Source organism: Delphinapterus leucas, chromosome 19 (genome assembly GCF_059928025.1).
Source record: "Delphinapterus leucas isolate spDelLeu-1000000601 "Yukka" chromosome 19, BTC_Dleu_Yukka2, whole genome shotgun sequence".
Lineage (NCBI taxonomy): Eukaryota > Metazoa > Chordata > Mammalia > Artiodactyla > Monodontidae > Delphinapterus > Delphinapterus leucas.
In genome coordinates, this window is record NC_143147.1 from 49,903,316 (window position 1) to 49,921,220 (window position 17,905).

The 17,905-nt window shown below is 55.9% G+C and overlaps 1 protein-coding gene across 6 annotated transcripts; it reads left to right on the plus strand.

The window, feature by feature from the left end:
- Positions 1-94: 94 nt before the first annotated feature.
- RAPGEFL1 (Rap guanine nucleotide exchange factor like 1) lies at positions 95-16,854 on the plus strand. 6 transcript variants are annotated; one of them, XM_089901210.1, is made up of 16 exons: positions 95-2,934; positions 3,813-4,136; positions 6,939-7,017; positions 7,946-8,081; positions 8,306-8,403; positions 10,450-10,565; positions 10,804-10,971; positions 11,712-11,809; positions 11,907-12,029; positions 12,576-12,754; positions 12,829-12,919; positions 13,494-13,544; positions 13,888-13,975; positions 14,184-14,248; positions 14,605-14,683; positions 14,937-16,854. In XM_089901210.1, exons 1-16 carry the CDS (start codon positions 2,856-2,858, stop codon positions 15,059-15,061), a joined length of 1,899 nt encoding a protein of 632 aa, XP_089757336.1. In that variant the 5' UTR covers positions 95-2,855; the 3' UTR covers positions 15,062-16,854. The 6 variants fall into 6 exon arrangements, with proteins under 6 accessions (XP_089757336.1, XP_089757337.1, XP_089757333.1 ...); XM_089901211.1 differs by lacking the exon at positions 95-2,934 and having other exon boundaries at positions 3,195-4,136; positions 14,605-14,717; positions 14,937-15,020; XM_089901207.1 differs by lacking the exon at positions 95-2,934 and having other exon boundaries at positions 3,196-4,136.
- The last annotated feature ends 1,051 nt before the right edge of the window (positions 16,855-17,905 follow it).

Genomic DNA, 17,905 nt, shown 5'->3' on the forward strand with positions numbered 1-17,905 from the left:
CTCCTTTGCCAGTGTTTTGCATGAGTCTTGATTTGGGAGGGAGGGAAGGGGACCCCCTGATTCCCTACAGTCGCAGTCCCAGCTTGAGCCAACTCAGAATTGTGAAATGGAAGCCCAGAGAGGTGAAGACCCCCCCCATGAGGCCACAGATGACTGTACTCCCTATTAATTTTCTTAACCCCATTGCCGCATAGACACCAGGATATGCAGTCTCTTAGATTGGAAGTGCAAGGGACAGAAAATCTAGTGAGATGTTGCTTACCTACATGAACAGCTAGTAACCCTCATGCCTGCCTTTGTGCTTGGCAAGTAAGTTTCCCAGGGTGATGCCCCACATATCAATACAACTGTACCAGGTCTTGGATGAGGGGAAGGTGCAAATAGCTAGCTGTCCTCTTGAAAAGGAAAATTTGCGCTGGCACTGAAGTATCAAGGACCACAGTGTAAGAGAGAGGCTCCTATCAGTACAAGTAAAGAAGAGGGGCAATTGAAAGACCAGCTCTGGCTCACACTCCCAGTTACCTAGGCCACTTGGTAGCTAGCTTTGAGTTGACTATTTCCTCCTGCAGATCCTCCAGATCCTGGGTGGTGTGGAAGTTTACTACAAAGGCTATCCCTGGTGTGGGGAAGCAGCTGAATTCAGTGTGGAGCTGGCAGCATCTGTCCTTGGGTCCCACAAGTCTTTGTACACTGGGGGCATGGGCATCATGGTGCATCTTAAAATGACAGTTGGGACTCCCTCCTATACCCTTTGGTGCTGCTGCCACAGCCAGAGAACCATTGACTCTTCTGACCCTCAGCCCTAATTCCCCTTTGATTCATGTCAGTTTACTTACCTTCTCCCCTGCAGAGTGATGGGTAACTATGGGCCTGATCTCTTGGGGTCATCCAAAGGATGCCAGCCAGCCTTGGGGGTGCGTTGCTGGCAGGAGGAATGAGCATGATATTTCCCCCTCACCCCTGCCTCTTGATTCTCCAGTCCTGCAGTTAGATCCCATTGCTCTCTCTGTTGCCCTGGTAACTAGCTCAGCAAGAAGAAACTCAAGCTCAGCAAAGCCCCCAGGTTCTCTGCCCTCCTGGCCTGCCTCTCAGTGGGCAGAAAGAAGGCGAGTGTTAAGGGGCAGACAGATCAGCCTTAGGTAGCCCTGCCCTATCCCCTTCCAGAAGTCCATGGGCTGGGCTCTCACAGTTTTTTGCCTCCGTCTCCTCACAGGAGGTGAGGAGGTATGGTGTTAATCATACCACCCTCTCTCCCTCTATTTCTTCATGGAGTGTAGATGCCCTGCCAACAATCCTCCCCACAAGGTCGGCGCACAGGCCTTATGGGAGACTCAGAAGAGCCAAGGACTTAGAAGCCCCAAGTTGTCTCCCAGCGTCTGCAGCCCACTTAGGTTGGGTTGTCCCTCTAGGGCAGTGATTTTCAACCCTGGCTATATGAATCACTTGGGGATCTTTTTTTTTTTTTTTACTTTTTTTTTTACTCGGGGATCTTTTAAAAAATACCATAAACCTTGGCCCTACCTCAGAGATCTGATTTAATTGATTTGAGGTGTGGCCTGGGGAACAGTATTTTTGAAAAGTTCCCTGGATTACAGTATGCAATTGGTGTGAGAACCACTGCTGTTCTAGGAGGACCATAACTCGATGCTGGTTTTCCTCTCTGATTCAAGGTCTTGAACTTAGTCTATGCCTGACATCCTTGAGTAGTTGGAGTGTGCTGAGGTCCTGTTTCCCCACACTCCGGTTTCCAGAAGTCTCTTTGACCCTTTTATTTGCAGCCCCTACACCCTCCACACTGCCCAATTCTTCCCCCTTCCTAGCCGACAATCCCAGATCCTGCCCAGAGAGGACGTTACCAAGGCAACCAGTTTAATCTGGTAACTGTGGCATGTGCTGGGAGTGGAGCCCTCCCCTCTTCTTACTTGGTTCATAAAATGCCTGGGGAGCTCCAAGCCACTCCAGCCAGTTTCCCCTCTTAACCCCAGGGCTATTAGGGTATCCAATAAAGTGGGTCCAGGAAACTGATACTTTGATATTTATTCTAGCTTCTTAGCCAAAATTGTGCTCTCTTTTTTTTTTACTGTTCCTTTTTGCAAATCCACAAACAGATGGGTGTGCAAAGCTTTATTTCTGTGAACACATGCTCCTGTACACGTAGGACCAGATAAGCACACACAGTGACACATGTGTAATACACACCCTATTCAGTTCTACCACCACTCCCAGCCTTTAGCATTCCTGTCCCCGCCTGGTCCGTGCACGGTAAACAGAGGTGGGGCATTGTCCAAGGAGCCTCGACCCATCTGTTGCCTGGTGCCACTCTCCCACCTTGTTACCTTAACCCTGGTGTGCTTACACTGTGCGTGTCTCTTTACAGCCCTCCTCCTGGGACAGTGTACCCTTAGGGACAGAATGATCCGGGCATAGGATCAGGATTAAGGATTATTTGGAGTGCAAATTCGGTACCACTTTCCCCACTCCATGATTATGTCACCTCTGGAGGGGCTCTCTATGCCTGACGGTGTTGGTTGGCAGTTCTAGAGCTTGTCACCCATCTCCAGGGCTCTGCTTCCTCCTGCTGCCAGTAGGCTCAGGTGCCCTTGTGCCCCTGGTCTCCTCCTCCACCTGCCTACTGTCTCCTTTTCACCCTAATTAGACCTGCCACAACCTGCTGCTCCCTACCTGGCTCCTACCTGCCTGCCAGTACCTGCCTCCCACAGGCCAGGCCCTCACCACCTATGGTGCCCTACCAGAAAGGGCAGATGGGTACCGCCCCCAGTTCCAATGCCAATGCACCGGAGGCCTTCCCATCCCTTCTTACAGAAGCAAGATAAAGACCACATATTCCAGTGAGTATGCCAACAGAGCACACAATCGAGATCGAGAGTGATGGACACCCAATCAGCAATTTTTGTAGGCCTCACCTGAATACAGGTAGGTGAGTCAAGGTTCAGCCTGGCTCTTTGCAATGATACCAAGAGTCCTCGTAAGCCTCGAGCCAGGAACCCCCTCTCCATTGGTAAATTACTCCCTCACCCTTGCCCTTAATGTCTGCGTCTGCTCTGAACCCAATGCCGGTCAGCCCCTACTGTTTCCCTCGCGGTCAGCCCCAAGTTGAAGCCTGGCGCGGCCCAGGGGGCGGGTCCATTTAGGGGAGGGGAGGGGACTGGGCGGGGACTGGAGGAGGGGGCGCGGTCTCAGTTCTGCCACCTTCCTCCGGGCCGGGAGCGCAGCCGCCGCCGCCGCCGCCGCCGCCGCCGCCGCCGCGTCCTCTCAGCCTTGCGCTCCGCCCGCTGGCTCTGCCGCCGCAGCCCGGCCCAGGAGCGCAGAGCCTTGGGCACCGGCCCCGCAGCCTAACCACCCTTCGGGCCGCGTGCGCTGCAGCCGGCATGGGGGGCCACTAAGAGCGGGCACTCCTTCCCTCTGGCACCTCCCCCGGTCCCTGGCCACTGGACTCCGGCCAGCGCACCTCGGGCACCTCTGGCCCCCAGTCCGGCGCCTGGCACGGCCCTCCGCTGTGACCCTCCAGATCTGAGCACCGTGTCCCCACCCCCCCGCCTGTGCCTGGGACACCTGGGTCCCCCGGCGGCCCCGAGCAAAGGGGCGGGGGGGGGGCATGAAGCCGCTAGAGAAATTTCTGAAGAAGCAGACGTCGCAGCTGGCGGGGCGAACGGTGGCGGGAGGTCCCGGCGGGGGTCCGGGGAGCTGCGGCGGGCCTGGAGGGGGTGGGGGACCTGGCGGGGGCGGCGGTCTAGCCGGGGGACCGCGGCCGCTGCAGCGGCGTCAGAGCGTGTCTCGTCTGCTGCTCCCAGCTTTCCTCCGGGAGCCCCTCGCCGAGCCGGGTCTGGAGCCGCCCCCAGAGGAGGACGGTGGAGAGCCGGCGGGGGTCGCGGAGGATCTCGGCAGCGGGGGGCCCTGTTGGCTGCAGCTGGAGGAGGTGCCGGGGCCCGGGCCTCTCGGGGGAGGGGGTCCCCTGCGCTCCCCTTCCTCATACTCCTCAGACGAGCTGTCCCCGGGCGAGCCTCTGACTTCCCCACCCTGGGCCCCCCTGGGCGCCCCCGAGCGGCCGGAGCATCTTCTGAACCGGGTTCTGGAGCGGCTGGCCGGAGGGGCCACCAGGGACAGCGCCGCCTCAGGTAAGGGGTGGCTGGCTCATCCATCCCGGAGTAGGGGGTTGCCACCTGGTGGTTCCTCTTCCTTTGCCCTTGGACGGTGGGTGGGGGTTGCCCTATGCCGAGCCTCGGCGTGGGGGGGGGGGAGGGTTGAGTGGTCAGCTGGGGGCCTATGGGAGGAACAGACCTTTCTGCAGCAGAGAAGTGGCAGTGCCACCTTCCTCCCTGTAGCAGCCTCACCCATGGCTGCAGAAGAAGCTGAACCCCTTCCTCTCCTTAAGCCACACTTCCTCTCACCTGGACGTTTCATCTAGACCCTCATGGGTCCCTGATGCTGACTACCTCCTTCTGCGGCCCAAAATTAAGGCCTGACACACTAAGATGGAAGCTGCCCAGACCAGTCAGTGCAGCCCCCTAGAGGTGGCCAAACCCCACAAGACCTTCCAGGAGTCCCCGATTCCGTTTAGAAGACCCAGAGCAGAGGGCTGGCCCACTCAGTGGGGCAGTGCCAGACAGGCACACGGCCCAAGCTGCCTTTTGGCCTCCGGCAAAGGGATGCATTGTCCTTAGCAGCTTGGGGGGAGGGAGGTATTCTAGTTGGGGGCGGACTCAGAAGATATTTGTTGGGGGAGAGGCAGCTGGGCAGACATCAGGGCCCTGCAGCATCCCGGGGGGTCTGAACCTCTCCGACTCCCACCCTTCCGGTGGCAGGCCTCAGCACATGGCCTCTTTAAAAAATAACCGCACCCTGAGAGGCTTATTCCCTGAATGATGATGTTATTTTGCCACTCCCCACCAGCACCTGTACTAAGGGGATTCTGAGGAAACTGAGGCCTCAGATTGCTGGTTAGTGGCTGAGGTAGAAGACCGGAGGGTCTTTAGGGCTAGCTCTCGGCATTTCACTAAGCCCAGCAGGGTCTGAGTATTGGGAGCCCTGGTTGAGGGCCTAAAGATGGGGTTTCATGCTTTGCTCCCAGACCTTTGCAGGGAGTCCTAACCCAGGTGTGTGGAATGGGGCTCCACTCCCCTAGATTTTTCTCAACACCCAGGTACTCTCCTTGGCTCAGGTTGTAGTTGCCCTGGGGAGCTGACACCTTTTGCATTTAATTAGAAAAATATCAGACACACACAGCTCTCTTAACCATAACTTCCCGCCTACACCACACACCCTATGTCTCTATGACACATTCCCTGGGGAGGCTGTACATTGGACCAGAGCCTGCCTTGGAAGAGACAGACGCCAAACTGTAGCCCCCATAGCAGCATCTCCCCCACTCTGCCCCCACGTTCCTCTTCCTTTGCTCTGTTTAGCTCTCCTGTGAGATAAAGAGTAGAGGAAAGATTTTGGGCATCCCTATTCCTCGTCCCCATACCTGGAGCTGAGGGTCAGGGCTGGGAGGGCTCAGACTCACTTTAAAAACTTGGCAGAGAGGTAAAGGGAGAAACTGTCTTTCCCCTTCCGCAGGGGCAGGGGCCTGGTGCCACAGGCGCTGCTCAGTCTTCCCTGGGGAAGGACTCTTGAATTGACTGTCACCGTATTATCTGGACTGGCAGGCTGGATCCCCAGAGTAACTGCTTTGGGGAACCCCAAACCAGTCCCAGAGTGAATGAGAATCAGCTTAACCTGCCACTCTGATATTCTCCAATATAACCAATGTTCTTAAGCCATCTCGGTTCCCTCCCAGGGCGTGTGGGAGGAGGGGACTTACAGAAGGTACCCCAAACTAACCAAAGGCTCCCAAACGTCTAAGCAGCCCCACCTGCCCACTGTACCCTGACGCTCTGCTGGCCTCAGGCATGGCGAGAAAAGAACAAAGACTCAGGAGTCTGGGTTCTTACTCCAGCTCCAGGCAAGTCCCTCCCACAGCTCTGGGCCTCAGTTTCTCATTTGTGAAATGAAGTAGTTGAAGTAGAGGATCTGGTGTTGATTCTCCTGCTCCACCTTCATGGCTGGAATTGGAGGCCAGGGGACGGTGACCCGGGGGCCATCAGAAGCCTTGGTTTTGCCCTGGGGCAGTACCTGGGGACCTGGCCCTAACCTGTCCTGGTGAGGACACCTGGCTCCCTCCCCAAACCCTGCCTGTCTGTGTGTGCCAGGCTGCCCTGCCCCACCCCAGGTCTGGCTGCAAGTCAGGGCGACCTTGTACCTGGCTGACGGGCTGAGCCAGGCCCAGATGGGGGTGTGGAGGGGGAAAGGGTGGTGTGAGGAACCACTCCCCTCCACCCTTCCATCATTAACTCTTCCATCCCTGGGCGTCAGGAGGACACAGGCTTTGTATTTAAAGGCTTTGGGATCAAAGAGATGGCAGTCGCTCCCTCTCCCTTTGAATGGGGCTCGTTCTCACCTGCCTAGTTGGAACTCAAATTTGTTAGGTAGGGAGTGAAGAGGGGCGGAGGGACACACACACACACACACACACACACACACGTTGACCCTAACCTCTGTGCTTAAAAGTTCTCTTTGTCTAGAGACACTTCTGGGGGCTACCTCTTCCTCTTTTTTTCAGGCAGATCTCAAGCTTGGTGTATTAACTGACCAGCTTCCCACACACATTGGAGAGAAGTGGGCGTGGCCATGCAAGCGCGCCCCTTCCTTCTCTCCAGCCGCCTTGGCAGCTGCCAACCCCACCCCCACAGCGGCTGCCCAGAACCTTCACATGTGTGTGTGTGCGCGTGTGTGTGTGCAGAGCGTGACTGGGCAGGTGGCTGGGGCTCCAGCCTGGCTAAAGAGAATTTGCCCTCGGAGGCAAGAGAGGGGGTGGTGAGTGTCAAATTGGGTCCTGGAAGTGCCCTCCCAACATCAGTGGTGGCAATCGCTCTCTACAGATATCCTGCTGGATGACATCGTCCTCACGCATTCTCTCTTCCTTCCCACGGAGAAGTTTCTGCAGGAGCTACACCAGTAATATCCTTTTGGGGAGCTTGCAAAAGGGGAGGTCAGGAGGGAGCCACCCCCCCTCACCCCACATGTGATGTGAGGGTCTAAGCTCTTCCCTAGAAAACACACCTGGGTTTCAATTCCAGGTTTTTCACTCACCAGCTGTGTGACCTTGGGCAGCTCACCTAACCTCCTGGGGCCTCAGTTTCCTCTTCTGTAAAACGGGGGTAAATAGCACCTGCCCTGCCTCTCTGTGGGGCTGCTCTGGAGACCATTCTGACAGCAGATGTGGGAGTGCTCTGGAGACTGCAGAGCCCTGTATAGATGTAAGGGGTTATTACTCTATTAAGAGTGCCTCTCTCCCTACTGAATTATTGCTCTAAACATCTGGTTGCCCAGTGAGTTATTACAGGGTCTGATGTAAACATCAGGTCGTGGCTGTGCTTCAGCAGGGTCTACTAGAGACAAGCCACTGGCTGGGCTATTCTCAGGGCTTCTCACCAGGTTATTCTAGGACCTAATTATAAACGTCAGGCCAGTGAGTAGAATATCATAGGCTCTCTTAGAAACACCAGGCCTTACACTGAAGTATTGTCAGGCTTGTGGTTAGCACCATTGGCCTTTATCAGCCTGCTGTAAGCTCCAGGCTGTGGGCTGATCAGGGGTTGGGTGGGTCCAGGCAGAGTAGCTTCTAGTGAATTTTCTCAGGTGAAATTCGAACAGGCAGGGGCAGGAGCTGGATGTGGTCAAGTGGGTGCCATCCCTACCTACTCTGGCAAAAACCTGGGCTGGGGCATGAGGTGGTCTTGGTTCCAAGGACCCTTGGAGCCCCTTTCTCCATAGCCCCAAACCTAGAGAATTTTTAGGGGTAGCCTTGCCTCCCATTGCCTCCCATACCCCTTCCCGGTGTCCTCAGGTCTGCCTGCCCAGGGCTTTTTCTTAACTTAGGGGTCAGCTTTGTTTGGGCAGGAGGCATGGAGGGCCCCGAGGGGCTTGGCCGGAAGCAGGCCTGTCTAGCCATGCTCCTTCATTTCTTGGACACCTACCAAGGGCTGCTGCAGGAGGAAGAGGGGGCTGGCCGCATCATCAAGGTGGGCCTGGGATGAGAAGGTGGGTGAGCAGGCTGTTTGCTCTGGAAGGGGGCCCCTTTGAAGGAACCATACTTCTCAAGCTGGGTACCTGGAAGGAAATGATGCCAGTGAGCCTTAGCATGTACGGTTCTTCTGTGCTCGCAGGCATGGAGACCCTGCCCCGCCCTTGCAGAGGGTGATGCTTGAGACCCCTGCCCTCACCTTCTCTCTTCTCATCTCTGCAGGATCTGTACCTGCTGATTATGAAGGATGAGTCCCTTTACCAGGACCTGCGAGAGGACACACTGAGGCTGCACCAGCTTGTGGAAACAGTGGAGCTAAAGTGAGGGGAATAGGCTGGGGGAGGGGACAGGAAAGAAATCCCCCTTTTTCCTCTATTACAGGGCTGGGTGTCTGTGGCCTTTGGGCTCCAAGATGCTTTTATTTTCATTCCCTTTCTCTTACTGGAGAGTAGCACAAAGCACTGTCTCCAGTCATTTTTGGGGTCCATTCTCCCATCCATTTATTTGTCAATCCAATGGTGTACTGATAAATATTGAACGATCAGCACTTCAGGAAAAAGAGCCCTGGTTTATAGCTTTTGCTGATTCCCATGGTGTAAATTCTCTCACTGTGGTTGATTCCAAGCTACCAGTATGACATTACAGAATGTGAAGTTGGGAAGAGATGTGCAGTAGCAGGCCATTAGGTACTATCTTCACCATATAAATCCAACAGACGTAACTTAACCTGAAGAGCATAGATAAGAGTAAAAGGTAGTGAAACAATTAGGAAACTACTTTTTGGGTAATAATTTGGCTGTAAGTTTATAAAACATATATATATATGTTTATATATAATTATATATTTTATATATATGTAAGTTTACATATATATGTATAATTAATTTTTGAATGGCTATGTTTAAAAACCAGTTGGCAGAGCTCCCCAAAATTTAACAATCTGCTTTCATGAACCAATGTGAGCTGGCTTCAGGACACTACCGCATCCATCCCTCCATCTTTTCAGCCCTTTCAGTTTCTCCCTGCTCCATCCCACCATCATAACCCTCATTTAGGCGTCATTATCTCTCACCTGGATTATCGCCACAGCCTCCCATCCAGGGCTTCAGCTTGTGGTTTTGTGTCTTTCTTATGCTGACCTCAGAGAGATCTTTCAAACTTGACAACATTGTGCTTCTGTTCCGAGAATATCCACGGCCCCCCATTGCCTACAAGATAAAGTTGCAACATCCGAGACTCTCTCTGCCTCTGGTCATTCTTCCCATCTCATCTCCCACATCCCCCTTCACCCGTGACACTCCCTATACACCCCACCATTCCACGAACACCTTTGTGTTCCCAACTTCCTGCTGTCACTTATGTGGTTCACCCCAGCGTGCCCTCCTCCCACCCCCTTCTCTTCCTGTTGTTCTTCAAGGTCCAGGTCAAATGCCATCCTCCCAGTGAAGGCATCTTTTAGCAGTAGCTGTCCCTCCCCCATACCAACGTAACCCTTCTCGTACCTTTATTATATCACCTAACACCTCCTGCCTCGTGTTAGATGTAGCTGTATGCACGTCTCCCTCCCTCCCAGACTGTGAAGTTCTTTTTTTTTTTTTTTTAATTTATTTTATTTTTGGCTGCGTTGGGTTTTCGTTGCTGCGTGCGGGCTTTCTCTAGTTGCAGTGAGCGGGGGCTGCTCTTCATTGCGGTGCGCGGGCCTCTCATTGCAGTGGCTTCTCTTGTTGCAGAGCGTAAGCTCTAGGCGCGCGGGCTTCAGTAGTTGTGGCACACGCGCTCAGTAGTTGTGGCTCGTAGGCTCTAGAGCGCAGCCTCATTAGTTGTGGAGCACAGGCTTAGCTGCTCTGCGGCATGTGAGATCTTCCCGGACCAGGGCTTGAACCGTGTCCCCTGCACTGGCAGGCGGATTCTTAACCACTGCACCACTGGGCAAGTCCCCCAGACCGTGAAGTTCTTGTTGGCAAAATTCAGCAGACAGCTGATGACCTACACCTACCATGTGCCAGGCAGTGTGCTAGACCTGTAGGATGAAAATAAAATTCAGTCAGCTCTCAATCTTGTAAAAGAGATAAGACATGAACATAAACAAATATTAGCCCAATGTCCTACAGCTATTAAGACAAAATGGTGACCTCTCATGGTGGGTGGGATGGATAGAGAAGAATTCACGGAAGAGGTGGCGTTTGATTTGGGTCACTCAGTCAGTTGTCCCATGCTGGCCATTGTCCTCTCTTCTTACCCCCTTCACCACTCTCTGAACCTGATGCCGGGGCATCCTTGACCAGTTCTGATATCCCTGATTGATGTTGCCTGCCTTGCCTGCAGTATGCCTGGCAGGGCTTCCTGATGCCCAGCTGTGTCCACAGCAGGATCCCGGACGAGAGCCAGCTGCCCAGCAAGCAGGTGAAGCCACTCTTCCGCCACTTCCGTCGGATAGACTCCTGTCTGCAGACCCGCGTGGCCTTCCGGGGTTCCGATGAGAGTGAGCGCGGGCCGTAGGAGGGGCGGGGATTCCTCAGCGGCTCCGGCGGCTCTGGCTCTCGGGCGCCCTCTGTGGAGTCTCCCTGTGTCATAGAACCAGTCCTTTTCACAGCATGTTTTTCAGAGGCCAACCAATTTCAGGTTGGGGTGGGGTGGGGAACAGAGGTGCCCAGGGGGGAACTGTGCTGATGCTGCCGTTCTGCCCACTGGTGAAAATCCACCTCCCGGTCTCTATCCAGTCTTCTGCCGGGTCTATATGCCTGACCATTCCTACGTGACCATACGCAGCCGCCTCTCAGCATCTGTGCAGGACATTCTGGGCTCTGTGACGGAGAAATTGCAGTACTCAGAGGAGCCTGCGGGGCGTGAGGATTCCCTCATCCTGGTAGCTGTGGCCTCCTCGGGAGGTGAGGGTCAGAAGGAGCTGGGCTGGGGACGGGGTGGGGGGGTGGGGCGGGGGCGCACAAGAAAAGAAACTCACGAGCCCAGTGCCTTGGGGCAGGAGTAAAGACTGAATTCCAGGCCCTGGCTGCTACTCCAAGTGCGGTCCTGGGACCAGACACATGAGCATCACCTGGGAGCTTGCTAAAAATGCAGTATCTCAGACCCCACTCCAGACCTGCAGAATCAGAATGTGCGTTTTAACAAGATCCCCGGGTGATTCTTGTGCACATTAAAGTTGGGCAGCAGTGGTCCAGGACACTTGCATGCTGCTCTGGGTGGTTTGCCTCTTACATTGGAATCTTGTCCTTTAACTTCCACGAGCATCTAAGGATGCTACGTTTTTGAGGCCAAAGGCACAGGGTGGCCCTCCCGGTAGGAAGGCAAAAACCCTGCAGTGTAGTCATAGCCTTATTTTCCTCTAATTCAGAAAAAAAATTCCTGCTTTCCCAGTGTCACAGGGATGATAGACTAAGAGAAGAGCTATAAAGAAGGTTGGGAGCCAAAAGGAGGTTATAAATGCAAGAGAACTCATTTTTTGAAAAATGTCAGATAAATATGGCATAAACTGGTGATGATATGAGTCCTGTTAGTCTAGAACATGTCTGGGCGGGATTAGGAGTTTCTGGAGGGGACGGCGGTGGTGGCTGGGGTGTGTGAGGGTACAGGGGCCGGTGCTGAGGCAGGGCAGCTCGTTCTCCTGCAGAGAAGGTCCTTCTCCAGCCGACCGAAGACTGTGTCTTCACCACGCTGGGCATCAACAGTCACCTGTTTGCCTGTACCCGAGACAGCTATGAGGCCCTGGTAAGAACTCCTTCACAAGCCTCGGCTGAGAGGGAAGGCTGAGAGGGGCCGGGAGCAGAAATTCAGAAGCCCAGCCCATGTCCCTGCCTGCCACCAGGTGCCCCTCCCCGAGGAGATCCAGGTCTCCCCTGGAGACACAGAGATCCACCGAGGGGAGCCTGAGGACGTCGCCAACCACCTTACTGCCTTCCACTGGGAGTTGTTCCGCTGTGTGCATGAGGTGGGGATTGAGGCTGGAGCTGAGCTGGGGGCCTGGAGGGAGGCAGCGTCTGGGCTGAAAGTTCTGGTTAGGACGCTCCCTTGCAGCATGCCCTGGGGCAGTGTGCCGCCAGAACCTCTCTAAGCCTTTGTTCCCTTTATCTTAAAAAAAAAAAAAAAAAAAAGCAAAGAGAGAGGAAACACCTCGCCTTACCCGCCCCCCTCCCTGGGTGGTTCAGGATCCAATTGCTGCTTACACAGAACCTGACCCACGGTTAGAATTCGTAAAATATTCACTATTAAAGAAAATAAGGCAAGGACAATAATGTCGATCAGATGGTTCAAGCGCCTGGCACCGGGTAAGTGTTCAGTAGACGGTAGAGCATTATTAATGTTGGTTGTCTTTTCTCCCCCCTCTCTGTTGCATCCTGCCCTGTCCCGGTTTTCTTCTATTTTCCACCCCTCCCGCCCCCGTCCTCCTGCCTTACCCTGCTCACCGCCTCGCACTGCCCTCTTCCCACCCGCACTCCCCACGCCCTGGCGGCCCCTCCTGCCACCGCGGGTGCAGCTGGAGTTCGTGGACTACGTGTTCCACGGGGAGCGCGGCCGCCGGGAAACGGCCAACCTGGAGCTGCTGCTGCAGCGCTGCAGCGAGGTCACGCACTGGGTGGCCACAGAGGTGCTGCTCTGCGAGGCCCCGGGCAAGCGCGCGCAGCTGCTCAAGAAGTTCATAAAGATCGCGGCCATGTGAGTGCGGCGGCCGCGGAGGGGGAGGCCATGGCCAGCCGCCCCCCCGCTGACCCCGCCTCCCGCCCCCGCAGCTGTAAGCAGAACCAGGACCTGCTGTCCTTCTACGCCTTGGTCATGGGGCTGGACAACGCCGCGGTCAGCCGCCTGAGGCTCACCTGGGAGGTGATGAGACCTCTTCCCTTTCCTCTCCTCCCACCTGTGCTGGCCCACCTCGGGGGTCTTGGCCTCCACCCTCAGCCTTGACATCTCGGGCTCACCCCAAAGCGGCCTCCCGGGACCGCTGCTCGCCTCTGGGGAGCTTTTGTGCCGATTGGAAGGAGGCGCCCTCTTCTGGCAAATACAGCCCCGGGGCACACCGCAGGGCTGAGGGACCCGGTCCCAGGGCAGATTCGTAGAGGCGGATTCCCCTGGGGGTGGGGGTGGGGGTGGGGTGGGAGGGGGCAGTCCCGGCCAGGTCGCAGCCTTAGCTCTTGGCTTTCAGACAGCACCCAGTGAGGCCTTGTACGTGGCAGGTGCATCTGCAGAGGCCTCCATTTCCCCAGAATAACTCATTCCTCTGGGCCGCTTCAAGCTCCCCACACCTAGCCCAGGGCTGGTTCTACTTCCCCGCCGGCCAGCTTCCCAGCCCCCTGGGAGACAGGCCCTTTCCCCCTCTAACACCTGGGGATTAGTCAGGAGATCCCGTGAAACCCAAGGAGCTCCAGACTCTGACATCTCCTCTTCCTTCAAACTGCAGAAGCTGCCAGGGAAATTCAAGAACTTGTTCCGCAAATTTGAGAACCTGACAGTGAGTGGGTTTGGCTCTATGATCTGCCCCTGGACTGGCACCCCAGAGAATTTCTGTGCCCATAAACCTTTTACCTCAAGCTTCCCTTTCAAAGTTTTTAGTGCCTGGGTCCCCCCACCCCTGCCCGCCCTTGCCCACCACGCTGGGAGGGAAGATGGGAGGACTGCTGCTTTGTTATCCCTGGAGGAGAGGGGAGAGCAGTTGAGCCCCAAGCAAGACACCCAAACACACCCCTATCTGATTGGAGATATTTCTAGGGCAGGGGCTGAGGGAGGGAGTGGGGGATGACTTTGGGGTACACTGGGCCTGTCTGTCCCTTTATCCCTCTTCTGTGGGATGCTAGGACCCCTGCAGGAACCACAAAAGCTACCGAGAAGTGATCTCCAAGATGAAACCCCCTGTGATTCCTTTCGTGCCTCTGATCCTCAAAGGTGAGAGTCACTTCCAAGCTACGTTCTTCTCTCCACGCTCTCCATGCCACATTCTGACCCTCCGTCCCCTCTGAACTCAGCTCTGTGTGTTCAGCTCTCTCTGAACCCACCTAGAGAGGAGCGCCCCCCAGATTGAGTGCGGTCGGGGGGAGGGGAAGGGCCCTTTGGACCTCCTCTCTTACCCATTTGCTTCTCTCCCCATCCCTAGACCTGACTTTCTTGCACGAGGGGAGTAAGACCCTTGTAGATGGTTTGGTGAACATTGAGAAGCTGGTGAGTGGCACTGCCAACCTCACTCCCATTGAGTGGGGGAGGGCTGGCATCCTCGTCCTCTCCTGGCATCCCCCCTAAAGGTGCCAGCCTTCCTCATGGCGCCCAGCTTGCCTGACAGACTCCTGTCTCCCTGGGGGTGTCACTGTGACAACCTGCCCACGGGTGGCAAAACTGACAGGCAGCTCAGGGTGGGGGGGCAACTCTGCCTCCCCCTCACCTGGCACCCTATTGTACCCCTTCTTTGGTCCTTTAGAGACCCTCCAGAGCTGGGGACTGGAGGGAGTTAAACCAAGAGAGTTGGAGATTGGAGGAGGGAGAGCATTAGAAGGGGGGGCATCTTTCTGTGCCCTTTTCAGGACTCATTCCTTGTCATCTCCCAGCATTCAGTGGCTGAAAAAGTGAGGACCGTCCGCAAATACCGGAGCCGGCCCCTTTGTGAGTAACCCACGGCGTTTTGAGAGCATTGCAGGTAGAGCTTTGACTGAGCAGGGGGGGTTCCTGGGAGAAGTCCCCACTTAAATGTTTATTTCCTTAAATGTGTCATTTCTCCATTCTCTCCTTGGCCTGCCCGGGGGGCCCTCCTGCCTAACATCTGTCCCAATCCACACCCTTCTCCTCTGGCTGGTATGTGTGTAGGGGAAGAAGGGTGGCCAGCACCCTGACTGCCTCCCTGTCTTCACACCCCCAGGCCTTGATATGGAGGCCTCCCCGCATCACCTGCAGACCAAGGCCTACGTGCGCCAGTTCCAGGTCATCGACAACCAGAACCTCCTTTTCGAGCTCTCCTACAAGCTGGAGGCCAATAGTCAGTGAGAACGGAGCTTCTGGCTGGCCCTTCACCAGGGTCCTTGGGCGCCTGGCACTCAAGCACTTTGCACGACGTCCCAACCCACGTCTGACCTCTGTCCCCGGGAGCAGGAAAGAGTTGGGTGTACTTAGCCCTGGACTCACAAGCCTGTTCGTCCTGCTGAAGTCCTCTCCGCCTTGCTCCTTCAAGCCCAAACCACACTCTGCTGGTGCCTGCCCTCCCAGGGAAAGTGGGCAGAGAGCTCCTTCCCCAGCCCCTCCCATAGAGGTCTGTTCCGGAGATGCAGTTCCCAGCCTCCTCTTCCCAAGCAGGCAGGAAAGCTGCCCCCCTTCCCATCTCGCAGAGCAGAGTTACAGGAGGGATTGGCGTCCTTCCTCTCCACCGCCTGCCAGGCTTCTCCATGGTCACGCTGGGACCCCTAGATGGACCCCCGAATATTATATTTACCTTGTGTCCGTGTGGGTGTGTGTGTGCGTGTGTGTGTGGGTATGTGCGCCCCCTTTGAAGGAGCAGGAGTGCATCTGGTAGTTGAGGGAGGGTGTTGTGTGTGCCGGGGAGGGGGTCCTTCTGTTTGGTGCTACCCTTGTCTACTCTGCCGCTGGGACGGTGTGGGGTGCTTTCGCCGCCCCACCGCTCCCTGCCCAGCTCCTCTGATGCCCTGTATGTCCAGGCTTGTGGGTGAAGCTGCTCGGGAGGGCAAGGAGAAGCAGCAGACTGGAGGGTTACCCATCAGCCCTTAGGATTTCCCCCCTCAGGCCTCCCACAGGTCCCTGGGTGGGCTCCCATGCGAGGGTAAAAGATGCTCAGGGAAACACTGGCCTAAGCTGCCTATTGGACCCTCCGTCTGCATTGCAGTGGGGTGAGGTGTGGCAGGGTCGGTCGGGTTGGGGTGCCCGCTGTCCATACTCCTGCTGTTCGGGTGTCTCACTGCTAAGCAGGGAGTTGTCACCTCCCTTCTGGCTCTTCTGTGGGATACCAACACATGGTCTCATCCTCCTCCCTGTCTTGACTCCCCCTTGGTCCTTCCCATCAGAGCTGGGGTGGGGTGGACCCCTGTACCTGGGGCAGGCAGCCCCCCAACGTGGGGAACGAAACGGCAGAGACTGGAAAGGCAAAACTGGGCTCTGGCGATGCCTTTATTACCTGTCTGTCTCCCATCACGGGCCTCCAGGGCTGAGGGGTGCAGGGCTCCCGGCAGCTACGGTGTGAGGTTTCCTGGTGCAGCCTCACCCTCCTTTCTGGCACCACCTCTTTCCCTTCCGAAGAGGCAGCAGCCAAAGCAGCTGCCGTTCCTATCCTGAGAGTGTATATATTTTTTACCAAAAGCTCGGGAATTGTAATTTTATTTTTTAAAACTCAAAGAGGGAAAGAGCCTTGTATCATATGTAAACAGTGTATCATAGGTTATGTTGTACAGTCCCTTTTATACAGCGGTCTGTCTTGCTCCTGCCACCCCCCAAAAAAAATGTCTATAGACTCCCCACCCCCAGCACATTCACAGGCGCTGTGTCCCACCCCCTCCATCCCTCACAGACAGGGACCTCTGTCTATCTACTCCTCCCTGCTACTGCTGATGTGCCCTTCTCTCCCTGCAGCCGCCCTTCCTCCTGACCCCTCTCAGCAGCCTTGTCACTCCAGCTCTCATCATCCTTCCAAACCCGGGGGCCCGCTGGTCCAGTCTCTGCTGCTGCCCACCCCTAGCCTTGACGCCTGCCCTGCTGCTGCCCAGGGGCCTCTCGGTTGTCATTGCAGAAACCTCCCGGTGGAGTAAAAGCTGATAAAATTCTGAATCAACCCGCCTGCTGTTCTCCATTCTGTTTCTTTGAGCCTGGGGAAGGAAAGGCCGAGGGAGGGGAGAGGGAACCACCTCTTGGGGCTCTGGGCTACCTCAACCAGGCTGTTCCGGAGTGACTGAAAATGTGGGTGAGAGGAAAAGGCGCTAACCTCGGGAGAAATGCCACCTAGTGCCTGGGACTTGCAAGAGTGAATGTTTTCGTTCTTCCACGTTCCAGGTGCCATGGATATGTGATCGCGTTTAATTCTAACACTGTGAGGTGGAAGCTGGAAGCTGGGCAGTCCCAGCATAATGTCCAAGTTACAGGGCGAGCGAGGGGGCAGAACGGGGCCCCTAACCCAGATGTGTCCGCTATAGACAGCATGCACGTTCTCTAGCCCAGGGGTCCCCAACCCCCAGGCGGCGGACCGGTAGTGGTCCGCGGCCCGTTAGGAACCGGGCCGCACAGCAGGAGGTGAGCGGCGGGTGAGCAAGCGAAGCTTCATCTGCCTCTCCCCATTGCTCGCATCACCGCCTAAACCATCCCCCCCGGCATCCGTGGAAAAATTGTCTTCCACGAAACCGATCCCGGGTGCCAAATAGGTTGGGGACCGCTGCTCTAGCCGCTACCCAGACAGCATGCACTCTGCACACAACCAGTACCTACCAGTTATACTAAGATGTGGAGAATCTAGAGCCTCGTGTTAGGCTCTAATGAGAGCCTGAGCTCCGGGAGACATCATATACTCAAACAGCTACACGTGAGCCCTTGACCTTCCCTCATCCTGCATCAGTTATTCCCTCAGTCTTCTGCATCTCAGAAAATGGTCCTCTCGGGCTTCCCTGGTGGCGCAGTGATTGAGAGTCCGCCTGCCGATGAGGGGGACGCGGGTTCGTTCCCCGGTCCGGGAGGATCCCGCATTCCGCGGAGCGGCTGGGCCCATGGGCCATGGCCGCTTGAGCCTGCGCGTCCGGAGCCTGTGCTCCGCAACGGGAGACGCCACAACAGTGAGAGGCCCGCGTTCCAAAAAAAAAAAAAAAAAGGTCCTCTTATCCACCCAAGTTTTCCAGGCAA